Source organism: Scyliorhinus torazame, chromosome 3 (genome assembly GCF_047496885.1).
Source record: "Scyliorhinus torazame isolate Kashiwa2021f chromosome 3, sScyTor2.1, whole genome shotgun sequence".
NCBI classification, from domain to species: domain Eukaryota; kingdom Metazoa; phylum Chordata; class Chondrichthyes; order Carcharhiniformes; family Scyliorhinidae; genus Scyliorhinus; species Scyliorhinus torazame.
This window is the reverse complement of record NC_092709.1, coordinates 5590222-5604336: the sequence shown is the minus strand read 5'-3', so window position 1 is coordinate 5604336 and position 14115 is coordinate 5590222. Positions and strand designations below refer to the sequence as shown.

The 14115-nt window shown below is 42.5% G+C and overlaps 1 protein-coding gene across 3 annotated transcripts in view; it reads right to left on the bottom strand.

The window, feature by feature from the left end:
* The window catches only part of pkd2 (polycystic kidney disease 2), a 75404-nt gene that overhangs the window by 51330 nt on the left and 9959 nt on the right, over nt 1-14115 (bottom strand). For all 3 annotated transcript variants that reach the window (XM_072495225.1, XM_072495224.1, XM_072495223.1), the window contains exons 2-4: nt 5808-5921; nt 2052-2185; nt 888-1138 (exon numbers count right to left, since the gene is read on the bottom strand). In XM_072495225.1, the coding sequence (XP_072351326.1) occupies nt 888-1138; nt 2052-2185; nt 5808-5921 (499 nt within the window). The remainder of the gene's footprint in view (nt 1-887; nt 1139-2051; nt 2186-5807; nt 5922-14115) is intronic.

The following is a 14115-nucleotide window of genomic DNA, read 5'->3' as shown; positions in this document are numbered from 1 at the left end:
TCTGGAATCAAAACTGGGTGTCTTGAGTGTGTTTGGAACCAGACTTCACAGTATGGCAACCAACTATGATTATTAAAGGAGTTGCGAATCATTTGATAATGATACAGTGAACTATCCGAAATGATCAGCTGGAATTAAGCAACAACTGGTACCAGTTGATAGGCAGCAAGGGAGTGGAACCAAATTGCTAGTGGAGCCCCGGTTTAACCCATACAGAGGAAGTTGAAACCAGAACGACTGCTCCCACCAGAAACTACAACAGAGTTTGACAGTGTGTCATCCGGACTCGAAACGTTAGCTCCCTTCTCTCTTGACAGATGCTGTCAGACTTGCTGAGATTGTCCAGTATTTTCTGTTTATAGCAGAGAGTTGGGCCAATAGTAGGACTACAACACACCAAACCCAATTATCTGACCCATGAGCATGAATTACAAGATTATCCTGTATTTCCATCTCTGAGCCATTCAGGGTGAAAAGCAAGATCTAACTGGTCAATGGCAGCCCATTTTGTTATAAACGCAGTCAGAACAGAAACTAAATTCATAGCTGTAGTCCGAAATTTCACATGCAGGAGAACGCTGATGGAGAAAACAATGCAAATGAAAATCGTTTATTGTCACAAGTAGGCTTCAAATGAAGTTACTGTGAAAAGCCCCTAGTCGCCACAATCCGGCGCCTGTTCGGGGAGGCTGGTACGCAGTGGAGCGGGCAAATGTTCCATTAAAAGGGGAAAAAACTGGACCGAAATAATTCAATGCATGCTGCATAACACAGACCATCATTTTAAGAAAATATTTTCCATTGTGCAGCACATTATTTCATAGCAATCACTCTTTATAAATCATTTTCCTAGAACCTTAGTAGGAATTAAAAGTAAAATGACATACGCTGTTTTATCCATGAGGCCAAATGATGTCTTATCTTCATTTGCAACTGAATAGACATCATAGCATTCCTTGATTTCATCTTTTAGATCTTCATGTATTTGACAGGATTCATTCTTCACTTTTAACTGCCTGATACGGGGCACTCCCAGAAGCAGATTTTCATAGTAAATGAAACTTTTGTTCTCAGGCAGTGTTTCATTATTGTACCACAGGTCCCAATAAAGCCCATCTAACAAAGGGTCTTCTGTGAACTAGGAGGGAAGACATTTGATGAGCAAATGCACAATGGGTTGTTCCCAATTGTCCATAAAACCAATCAACATCTAAACAACATTATGCAAGTGTTTTCTTTAAACGAACCATCCTGTAATTTTGACTCGAGATTTTCCCAACCCCACAAATTTATCAAGAGGGATATTTTATCAATTCTGTCCCATTGGATTAGACAATGTTCATTGGGCATGTTCTTCTCCCTCGCCCCTTTCAATGAGGCAATAAGCCCAGGAACAGATTAGAGACAAGACCCACTGGCTTTGAGACTTCTCCTTCCACAGGCCACGTACAATGTGATCTGCCATGGACTCTATTCAAGTCATCAATCTATAGTGTAAACCTCACATTCTTTTACACCCTCTCTCAAGCCTGGTGTCTTCCTAATGTCATATTAGTCAAGCATTTGTGCCAACATTTTCCATTATCTATACAAATACCCACGTTGTCTACATGTGGAACAGAAATTTGCCACAAAGCTATGCACTCCCAGCAGTGGTGGTGCTTAAGTGCCTCAGTTTTACCTGTCACAGCTCCTTAGCCCATAGCGCATAGGAACTTTTCCCAAATAGCTATGGGTTTTGCTATTTAAATGCTTTAACTCTGCTCTTCGTGTCTCTCCTCATACATTCCCAACCTGTTCCAAACCCACTTCCTTTTAAGAAAACCTCTCCTGGTTATTTACAACTGCACTTTCAAAAGTTTAATCTTGCAATAAATGATTTTTTTTTATGCATCCAACTTATAGTAACTTTAAAACGAAGGCCACAAGATAAAGTACAAAATAAGTACATATATTAATAACGATATTGATAACTAATTTATGTAGCCAACTGCCCTTTTGTGTTTGCATTTTCACTCATTAATGTTAAAGTAGTTAATTTGCAACAGTACCTTCCAGAAATCATCCATGCTGGACACTCTTCTGAAATTGGTTTTCTCGTTTTCAGAGAAAGGCGTGTCCAGGAAAAGACTGGCCATGACTTTGGTGTAGTAGTACATATTGGAGCTGACCATCCCATACGTTACTGTAACAGAAATTAAAAAGTGGCGAATGGAAATGTTTGTTGTAATACTCATTCTGGAACCTTTAATCTAGGTAAATATTTTCAACCAGCTGGTGAAAGCAAGTTAAAGTGACTGGGTCTGTTGAAATGTAGCATTTTAGAGGCCATGAGCCCCGTCAAGCCAGCTTCACCAGTCAAGCTTATATCTGATCTTATTGATTTGACTCCAGGCAGGAGTTTAGTGGAGGTCTTGGTCTCATTTAAAGATTAAAAATAGTGACACCACAATGCACAGCTAGGACAGCCAACTCTTCAATTTCCTCTCCCAATCACCTTTTCAGCATGTGAAGGAAATGCGATCACCATATAAACTAAAAGCACGCAAAACCGATTTGTCACTGGGTAGAAATATTAACATTTTCAAGGTAGTGTCCCAGGCCCAAGCATCTTCAGCTGCTTCATCAATGACCTCCCTTCCATCATAAGGTCAGAAGTGGGGATGTTGGCGGATGACTGCACAATGTTCAGCATCATTCGCGACTCCTCAGATAATGAAGCAGTCCATGTCCAAATGCAGCAAAACCTGGACAATATCCAGGCTCGGGGCTGACAAGTGGCAAGTTACATTCGTGCCACACAAGTGGCAGGCAATGACCATCTCCTATAAGAGAGGATCTAACCATCACCCCATGACATTCGATGGCATTACCATCGATGAATCCCCCACAATCAACATCCTGGGGGTTACCATTGATCAGAAACTGAACTGGACCCAGCCATATAAATACTGGGCTACCAGGGCAGGTCAAAGGCTAGGAATCCTACGGAGAGTAACTCACCTCCTGACCCCCCAAAGCCTGTCCACCATCTACAAGGCACAAGTCAGGAGTGTAATGGAATACTCTCCACTTGCCTGGATGAGTGCAGCTCCAACAGCACTTAAGTTCGACACCATCCAGGACAAAGAAGACAGTTAGATTGCTTCCCTTCCATAAACATTCATTCCCTCCACCACCAATGAACTGTGGCAGCCGTGTGTACCATCTACAATATGCATGGCAGGAACTCACTAAGGTTCATTCAACAAACCCATGGCTACTACCATCTAGAAGGACAAGAGCAGCAGATACATGGGAACACCACCACCTGGAAGTTCTCCTCCAAGTCATTCACCATCCTGACTTGGAAATATATCGTCATTCCTTCAATGTCGCTGGGTCAAAATCCTGGAATGCCCTCCCTAACAGCACTGTGGGTGTACCTGCAGCACATGGACTGCAGCTGTTCAAGAAGGCAGCTTACCATCACCTTCCCAAGGGCAATTAGGATTTGGCAATAAACACTGGCCTAACCAGAGACACACACATCCCGTAAATGAATTTTAAAAATCTAATCAAAAGCCAGGAGTTTCAATTCCTCTACTGCTGATTTTATTTTCCTCAACATACTAAGATTGCAGCTTTCATACTCTATCTTGTTTGTCTCACTCTCAATAAGACCAGGTTGCAGCTGTTTGTCCACATGATGTCCAAAGATGCACAGATTGGGTGGATTGGCCATGGTAAAATTGTCCTTTAATGTCAAAAAGATATGCGGGTTGGATGGGGTTAGGGGGATGGCAGTGGGTGGTGTCCTAGTTAGGGGGCTCTTTCGGAGAGTCGGTGCAGACTCAATGGGCCAACTAGCCTCCTTCTGCACTGTAGCGATTCTGTGATTCTCTGATGTATCTATATTGTGCAGCCACCACCAAACGTGGAGCACCAGACTCCAGTGTCACTTCAACCAATTGTCCCAAGCCAGACACAGAACCTCAGAACGGTTACAAGGCAGGGGGGCATTCAGCCCGTTCTGTCTGTGATAGCTCTCTAAAGGAGCAATTCACCTAGTGCCATCCCCATCTTTGTCCCACAATCCTGCACATTATTCCTTGACGAATGTAGTAAATTGTCATATATTGTAGTTTATGGTTTTGTTGTAGTGTTATTAAAACATTGGGTTCCAATGCATACAGGCTATTTGTACCTCGACAGTTATATTGGCCATTCTAAGAGCATGTGCAGATTGCAACATGCAATGTGTATCAACAGGAATTATGAGCGTCCTGCGAGAATTCAAGAATTTCTTCGCTCTTTCCAAAAAAAGGTTTTGGAATTAAATGTTATTTCAAGTTAGTGCTAAATATTATTTTCTATAAGCTGTTCAGACGGGGCGCAGTCACCTTGGTTTCTTTGTTGATACGAAGGAAAATAGATCATTTGCTGAGAATTAATTCTTTTTTTTTGGTCATTCACCTCTATGTTGATTTTTATGTCATGTTAAAAACCTCCCCTGAACTCAGGATTGGGGAAATTTCATATATAAACTCAGCAAACTGCACATACAATTACCTTGTGTGTTTTACCACGCAATTTATGGAAATTTATGTTTACTAAAGATTGGATAAATCAGCAAATTCATTAGCAGAGCACAAAGATACATTTACCATGTCTGTGATTCCAAAATCCTGAGACCTCAGGCCTATTGACAGACCCTAGGCCCCTTTCAAGTCCTCGCAGGTCCCAAGACATCTCCCAGTTATGTCAGTGTCCCTGCTAATGTTAACTGGCATGGTTCCCCTATTTCATACAGAAACCTCAGAGTATGTGAGTAATGCCACAGGAAATGTATCCACATTTACAGCCAGCCAACAGTTTTATCCACAGTAAAAGGTTTTGACGATCCAAAAACAATTTCTTAAAAATTCGAAAACACAGTTAAGTTGGTACAATCTGGAATGTGCTGCCTTAAAGGGTGGTAGAAGCAGATCTAAAAAGGATTTGCATGTCTGTGTTAAAAACAGGAATATGGGGAAATAGCAGGGGAGTGGGACTGAATGCACTAGCAGCTGCATGGTGGGCTGAATTCCACCCCGTGCGGTACAATTCCAGAACTCCAAATGCCATGTTTTGCCCCAATTTCACATCGTATCAGATCATTCCACTGATGCCAACCTTGTTCATATAACCGGAGATGAAGGATCTCCGCTCACATGAGCTCATTTTGGATTCCCCATTGCTGAGGCTTTTTACAAACACACCACTCCCTATCAGTCTTCAACAGCACAAACACATTCTGCAAAGGAAAGAACATGCTCACAAGTATCACAATTACCCTTGAATTGTAAAATATTTTAAAATGGCTGCTTGATCTTGTTGCCATTTCATGCATAAACATACGAGTGGTTGCAATCCACACCAAAGTTGGCCAAATAACTAGGGCGTGGCATTGATGGAACAAGGTTTAATACCAGACTTGAGAGAATCAAGTAGATGGTTATCAAAGTTAAGAATGAACTCTCCACTTCTGCAAGTTGATGTATCTGGCACTTGATGCTATTGCAGTGCGGTTTGGCCATTTGTAGGAGGACCCTATCAGCCTTTTGCCTAATTGTGATAAAGACTGTACAGTATTTGAAATATTAATCATCCTGTCTGTTGCACATTAATGGGCATTCTCCTTATTAAAGCAGGTCCAACTTACATGGTTCACAGGATTATACCAAGAGCTTTGATAAATTGTTCAGAACAGCATCCATTCCAAATTTTATTTAATGCTATAAAATTATATTCCTTTTCATCCAGTTAAGAAGCTAGAGGTCACTTACAGATACACAGAATCACCATGAAAATGATGTAGGTCACCAACTCTCTCAGCATGTTCTTCAGGTATCTTTCTCTGCTAATAGTTTGATCCACAGTCTGTCGTGTCCCCCATAAAGCTGAAGAAAGAAAGAAAAACAGGACAATGACATGGATTTTCAAAACAAGACTAAACAATATTTAGCAACATACAGAATTTAAAACATTATAAAAGTTGGCATGGCTTTTTAAAAAAGGTCATTAAAAAGCATATAATTTATCAAGTACAAAAGACGTTTAGAGCAGAAATATACTTAAACGGACCAAATTAGACAAGTCTATAACTTTTACCACTGATTGGCTTACATCACTACATGAGCAATTAAAAGGAAATTCGGCATGTCCTCATTGACTCTTACCAACCTTTACAGACACACCATAGAAAGCATCCTATCTGGCTGCATCACAGACTGGTATGGCAACTGCTAGACCCAAGACCGTAAGAAACTACAGAGAGTTGTGAACACCGCCCAGTCCATCACACAAACCTGCCTCCCATCCATTGACTCTAGTCTACACCTCCCGCTGCCTGGGGAAAGCGGGCAGCATAATCAAAGACCCCTCCCACCCGGATTACTCACTCTTCCAACTTCTTCCATCGGGCAGGAGATATAGAAGTCCGAGAACACGCACTAACAGGTTCAACAACAGCTTCTTCCCCACTGTCACCAGACTCCTAAACGACCCTCTTATGGACTGAACTGATTTCTCCACACATCTTCTCTACTGAGTAGTACTACACTCCTGTATGCTTCACCCGATGTCTGTGTCTGTGTATTTTATGTCATTCTTTTCATGTATCGAATGATCTGTCCGAGCTGCACGCAGAACAATACTTCACACTGTACCTCAGTACACATGACAATAAACAAATCCAATCCAAATCAATGCATGATGCATTTGTCCTTCTAAACGGTTTCCAGACTGGCCAAAGTCTCTGTGCAGCCACCCAACATCAGTGGGGTCACCAAGACCATCCAGGCGGCACCTGCGGTGCAGTCCAAACAATGCCACATATTGTCCAGGTGTGTCCGCTGACGAAATGTGAAGGCAGGCTTAAAGAACTCCATCTAACCACTGACGAGGCTATCGATTGACTCTCTGATTGTGCGCACACACTGATTAAAAATAATGCACGATGCATGGCTTAACATTGTCAAACTTATAACAATCTTTATTGGTATTTTAGCATAAACTGCAAGACCATTCAAAGGTTAGCTATCTATGATCCATCAGCTGCAGTTTATATTGTACTACATCAAACAGCCTACAATCGTATGACAAACCCTTCTACCAGCCTGCTCCTAGTCAGATTGGTCTGACAATGAAAACTTACTATTTCTGCATATCGCAGCAGCAATATTTAGTAATCTGTATATATATATATATATTTTTTATATACACATCATTACAGCTGTATGTGCTGGCAGGTTGTTCATCGGATATTGCAAAGAATGAATTGCAACTTTATCAATGGGTTAATTATTCGGGATAGAATTAGTCACATGGAGAAATGTGGGTGGACTAGAAAGAGTCAGCATAGAATTCCGGAGAAATCATGTTTAACTAACTTGCTGGAGTTTGAGGTGGTAACATCAATGAGGGTAATGCTGATGATGTGATGATATACATGGACTTTCAAAAGACATTTGGTACAGTGCTCGCACAATCGGCTGAACAGGAAGCAGAGAGTGATGGCCAATGGATAGTTTTCGGGCTGGAGGAATGTTTGTACTGATGTTCCCCAGCAGTCAGTATTGGAATCCTTGCTTTTCCCGATATATAAATGATCTAGATCTTGATGTGCAGGGGACAATTTCAAAGTTTGCAAGATGATACAACACTTGGAAGTATTGTAAATTATGAAGAGGACAGTAGAATGTCAAAAAGGACGTAGGCCTAAGTTGGTGGAGTGGGCAGACAGGTGGAAGATTAAGTTTGAGGGTTTAAACTAGATCAGGAGAGGGTTTAAACTAGTTCAGCAGGGGCTTGGGAACGTGAATTGTAGCTCCAGTATACAGGAGTATGAGAGTAGTGAGGTCATGAGTAAGGTTTCAAAGTTGCAGGAGTGTACTGGCAGGCAGGAAGGTGGTTTAAAGTGAGTCTTCTTCAATGCCAGGAGCATCCGGAATAAGGTGGGTGAACTTGGTGGGTTGGTACATGGGACTTCGATGTTGTGGCCATTTCGAAGACATGGATAGAGCAGGGACAGGAATGGTTGTTGCAGGTGCCGGGGTTTCGATATTTCAGTAAGCTCAGGGAAGGTGGTAAAAGAGGGGGAAGGGTGGCATTGTTAGTCAAGGACAGTATTACGGTGACAAAAAGGTTGTTTGATGAGGACTCGTCTACTGAGGTAGTATGGGCTGAGGTTAGAAACAGGAAAGGAGGTCACCCTGTTAGGGGTTTTCTATAGGTCTCCGAAAAGTTCCAGAGATGTAAAGGAAAGGATTGCAAAGATGCTTCCGGATAGGAGCGAAAGCAACAGGGTAGTTGTTATGGGGGACTTTAACTTTCCAAATATTGACTGGAAACGCTATAGTTTGAGTACTTTAGATGGGTCCGTTTTTGTCCAATGTGTGCAGGAGGGTTTCCTGACACAGTATGTAGATAGGCCAACAAGAGGCGAGGCCATTTTGGATTTGGTACTGGGTAATGAACCAGGACAGGTGTTAGATTTGGAGGTAGGTGAGCACTTTGGTGATAGTGACCACAATTCGATTACGTTTACTTTAGTGATGGAAAGGGATAGGTATATACCGCAGGGCAAGAGTTATATCTAGGGGAAAGGCAATTATGATGCGATGAGGCAAGACTTAGGATGCATCGGATGGAGAGGAAAACTGCAGGGGATGGGCACAATGGAAATGTGGAGTTTGTTCGAGGAACAGCTACGGCATGTCCTTGATAAGTATGTACCTGTCAGGCAGGGAGGAAGTGGTCGAGCAAGGGAACCGTGGTTTACTAAAGCAATCGAAACACTTGTCAAGAGGAAGAAGGAGGCTTATATAAAGATGAGACATGAAGGTTCAGTTAGGGTGCTCGAGAGTTACAAGTTAGCTAGGAAGGACCTAAAGAGAGAGCTAAGAAGAGCCAGGAGGGGACATGAGAAGCCTTTGGCAGGTAGGATCAAGGATAACCCTAAAGCTTTCTATAGATATGTCAGGAATAAAAGAATGACTAGGGTAAGAGTTGGGTCAGTCAAGGACAGTAGCGGGAAGTTGTGCGTGGAGTCCAAGGAGGTAGGAGAGGTGCTAAATGAATATTTTTCGTCAGTATTCACACAGGAAAAAGACAATGTTGTCGAGGAGAATACTGAGATTCAGGCTACTAGACTAGAAGGGCTTGAGGTTCATAAGGAGGAGGTGTTAGCAATTCTGGAAAGTGTGAAAATAGATAAGTCCCCTGGGCCGGATGGGATTTATCTTAGGATTCACTGGGAAGCTAGGGAGGAGATTGCTGAGCCTTTGGCTTTGATCTTTAAGTCATCTTTGTCTACAGGAATAGTGCCAGAAGACTGGAGGATAGCAAATGTTGTCCCCTTGTTCAAGAAGGGGAGTAGAGACAACCCCGGTAACTATAGACCAGTGAGCCTTACTTCTGCTGTGGGCAAAATATTGGAAAGGTTTATAAGAGATAGGATGTATAATCATCTGGAAAGGAATAATTTGATTAGAGATAGTCAACACGGTTTTGTGAAGGGTAGGTCGTGCCTCACAAACCTTATTGAGTTCTTTGAGAAGGTGACCAAACAGGTGGATGAGGGTAAAGCAGTTGATGTGGTGTATATGGATTTGAGTAAAGCGTTTGATAAGGTTTCCCATGGTAGGCTACTGCAGAAAATACGGAGGCATGGGATTCAGGGTGATTTAGCAGTTTGAATCAGAAATTGGCTCGCTGGAAGAAGACAAAGGGTGGTGGTTGATGGGAAATGTTCAGACTGGAGTCCAGTTACTAGTGATGTACCACAAGGATGTGTTTTGGGGCCACTGCTGTTTGTCATTTTTATAAATGACCTGGAGGAGGGCGTAGAAGGATGGGTGAGTAAATTTGCAGATGACACTAAAGTCGGTGGAGTTGTGGACAGTGCGGAAGGATGTTACAAGTTACAGAGGGACATAGATAAGCTGCAGCGCTGGGCTGAGAGGTGGCAGATGGAGTTTAATGCAGAAAAGTGTGAGGTGATTCATTTTGGAAGGAATAACAGGAAGACTGAGTACTGGGCTAATGGTAAGATTGTTCGCAGTGTGGATGAGCAGAGATATCTCGGTGTCCATGTACATAGATCCCTGAAAGTTGCCACCCAGGTTGAGAGGGTTGTTAAGAAGGCCAATGGTGTGTTATCTTTTATTGGTAGAGGGATTGAGTTTCAGAGCCATGAGGTCATGTTGCAGCTGTACAAAACTCTGGTGCGGCCGCATTTGGAGTATTGCGTGCAATTCTGGTCGCCGCATTATAGGAAGGATGTGGAAGCATTGGAAAGGGTGTAGAGGAGATTTACCAGAATGTTGCCTGGTATGATGGGAAGATCTTATGAGGAAAGGTTGAGGGACTTGAGGCTGTTTTCGTTAGAGAGAAGAAGGTTAAGAAGTGACTTAATTGAGGCATACAAGATGATCAGAGGATTGGATAGGGTGGACAGTGAGAGCCTTTTTCCTCGGATGGTGATGTCCAGCACGAGGGGACATAGCTTTAAATTGAGGGGAGATAGATATAGGACAGATGTCAGAGGTAGGTTCTTTACTCAGAGAGTAGTAAGGGCGTGGAATGTCCTGCCTGCAACAGTAGTGGACTCGCCAACACTAAGGGCATTCAAATGGTCATTGGATAGACATATGGATGATAAGGGAATAGTGTAGATGGGCTTTAGAGTGGTTTCACAGGTCGGCGCAACATCGAGGGCCGAAGGGCCTGTCCTGCGCTGTAATGTTCTATGATGTGGAGAAGTGTGAGGTGATGCATTTTGGAAAAACATGGAGACAATATAAAATAAAGGGGTGCAGGTATAGAGGGACCTGGGTGTACATGTGCACAGATCATTGAAGGTGGCAGGACAGGTGGAGAGTAGTTAATAAAGCCGATAATATTCTGGGCTTTATTAATAAGGGCACAGATTACAAGAGCAAGGGGGTTATACTGAACTTACACCAGTTATGCCTCAGTTGGAATATTGTGCACAGTTCCAGGCATCACAATACAGGAAGAATGTGAATGCATTGGAGAGTGTAGGAGGTTTGCAGGAATGGTTCCAGGGATGAGAAACTTCAGTTATGAGGATAGATTCGAGAGGTTGGGACTGTTCTCCTTGGAGAGAATACGGGGAAGAGTGAATTTGATGGAGATGTTCAAAATGTTGACAGCAGAACGGGGGAAACTGTTCCTGCTCATAAAAAGATAGAGAACGAGGGGGCACAGATTTAAATGATTTGCAAAAGCAGCAAATATGTTGTGAGGAATAACTTTTTTACACAGCGAGTGGTTTGGGTCTGGAAGGCACTGCCTGGAAGTGTGGTGGAGGCAGGTTCAATTGGGGCATTCAAGAGGGCGTTAAATTATTACTTGAATGGAAACAGTGTGCAGGGTTACGGGGAAAAGGCAGGGGAGTGGCACCAAGTCATGATGTTCGTTTGCAGAGCCAGTGCCGAAATGATGGGCCAAATGATCTCAACACAGTAATGATTCTGATTCATTCCACACTTTGTATTACCAAGGAAGCGATAGAGCAGGGCACAGAAATTCACTGCTAATGTTTAAAACTATAACTATTAACCTTTGGAGTTATGATATTCCTATTAAATTGCGTCCATGGTTGGTAATAAGCCACTTGCATCACTTTGTGGGTGGCAGATAGGAGATTGCAGGATGCTTGGAGTAGAGGCCACATCCTTCCATATGATAAAACAATCAGGGGAATAGAACGGAATGAAAATGCTTTGACCAACTCTTGTAAACCCAACAAACTGTCATTGCTTATCAAGAGGGGTTGTTCTTATTTTAATGACCAAAAATACTTTATAGGGATTTTTTGCAAGTTTCTAATTTTATTTAGGGCAAAGATGAAGATCTAATATAATCCTCTGGTATTAAGTGACCAGTTACACAGCTGTGTTAGGGACTTAGCAATGGAGCGATGACACAAATCTAAGCACAAGTTTACATCAGCAGATCTCAATCCCAGCTAGACAGACTAACCCTCTTTTCTGGAGCCAAATGCATATCTAATACATGCAGCATGGTAGCATAGTGGTTACCACTGCTGCCTCACAGCTCCAGGGACCCGGGTTCAATTCCAACCTCGGGTGACTGTCTGTGTGGACTTTGCACTTTCGCCCCGTGTCTGCGTGGGTTTCCTCCGGGTGCTCCCGTTTCCTCCCACGTCCAAAGGTGCGCAGGTTGGGTGGATTGGCCACGCTAAATTGCCCCTTAATGTCCAAAAAGGTTAGGTGGAGTTACTGGGTTATGGGGATAGGGTGGAGGCATGGGCTTAAGTAGGGGGCTCTTTCCAACTGCCGGTGTAGACTCGATGGGCCGAATGGCCTCATTCTGCCCTGTAAATTCTATGATTCTAATAGCAGATGTGAATTCTATGATGACCTAACAGTTTGACAATGATTGTTAGACGTTTGGGTTCATTAAAACTACAAATTTTAATATATTAGCACTCAAAAGAATCCAACTGCCCGCTAAATTTGTCTCCACATTTTCCTTACATATAAATGCCAGTCTGGTCTTTTGTACACAATCCAGCTTTATCCTACATTTCAGGGCTCTCACTTTCCATCGTATTCATTACGCTGCATTGTATAGATTTGGAACATCTCCCAGCATCTGAAGCTTTTCTCCAGAAGTTCGGCAAAATGTCTAGTTCTCATGAAAACACACTGCAAAAACTTGAAATGCAGATCAAGTGGAAAGTCTGAACTATTCCCACTGTAAACACCAGAGAGAAATCAGCAGAAATCACTGTTGCGCTAATATTTGAAATGTTCAGCTGTAAAGATAAATTCTTGGGTGGGAATTTGAAACCTTAATGCATGATTTTTTGGCACAAAAATTAGATGTAACAATTGTGGCTGTTTCCACGTTTCTGCAGGAGAGACCATGACCGAAAGGTAAAGCTGTACACCGCTGCATCAGAATGCCACATTACATCATGATTTATCAGAAACTGATGTCAGATCATGGCTAGTACATTTATTGCAAAAGTACTTCCCACACAAATATTGCAACAGTGCCCCTTGGATTCATGGAACTGTATGGAATTTAGATGCCTTAGGAACAAAATCATCTCACCAAACAAAGACCAACACAGTCAAATACAAAGTGCTGGAATCAACTTGTATACCAGGTTACAAAAACAGCATCTGCTGCCCTATGTCAAGCAACATTGGAGACTTGAGTGGGAAGAACAATTCTTTTTGCTGTTATGTACGTGAATCTTTGAAACAAATAGCAGCTAGAATTGTGGAAGATTCTTGAACACAGATGGCATTATTGTACATGAACAACCCGAGTACGAGGTGATTAATGGGTTTCTCACATTCATCTCTGCATGCGTGATAGGCGATAGCAAAACACATCATTTTTTTCATTTTCAAGTAGCTGTAGGTATTTGCGACCTCTCTTTTATGCTTCAGCGTCATCAGTGCTTAGACTATGCCCCTAGTCTTGGACATCCCAACAGCAGGATGTTTCTTTCTCGCTATCCTATCTGTTCCCCTTAATATCGCTTTGATCAAATCACCCCATGACCTTTTAAATTCAGGCTCGCCGAGTGGCTAGCTACTGAAAAATCTTGCTCATCGATGGAGCAATCTTTCTTCTCTACGCTGAAGCAGCCTACATTATATAATCAGACCATGGGAGCTCAAAGCTATAACTTTTAATCTAAAGACAACAAATCTCTAATTCAATATCCAGGTTTCTGACGGGTATAGAACCCCATCACTGTGCAGAAGAGTCCCCAAAGCAAGCTACTAACAAATCCACACGTGGGAATTCTGTTTGACCGCTCAGAACACATCATCGTCTCAAACAGATGAGGTGCTGCAGTCCTTTGCATTTAGGAGTTAATCTGGGGTCCAGTCTGTCGATTCAGACTTTCCCAGTGTACTGGCCAACATTCTTTACTCTAACGGTCACCATATAAAACAGATTAACTAGTCATTAATCTTGTTTGTTTATGGCACTGTGCTATGTGCAGAATGGCTGTCGTCTACAACTACAAAACAAGGAGTGATTGCAGTTTAAAGTAGCTTATTGTATTATACAAAGTGC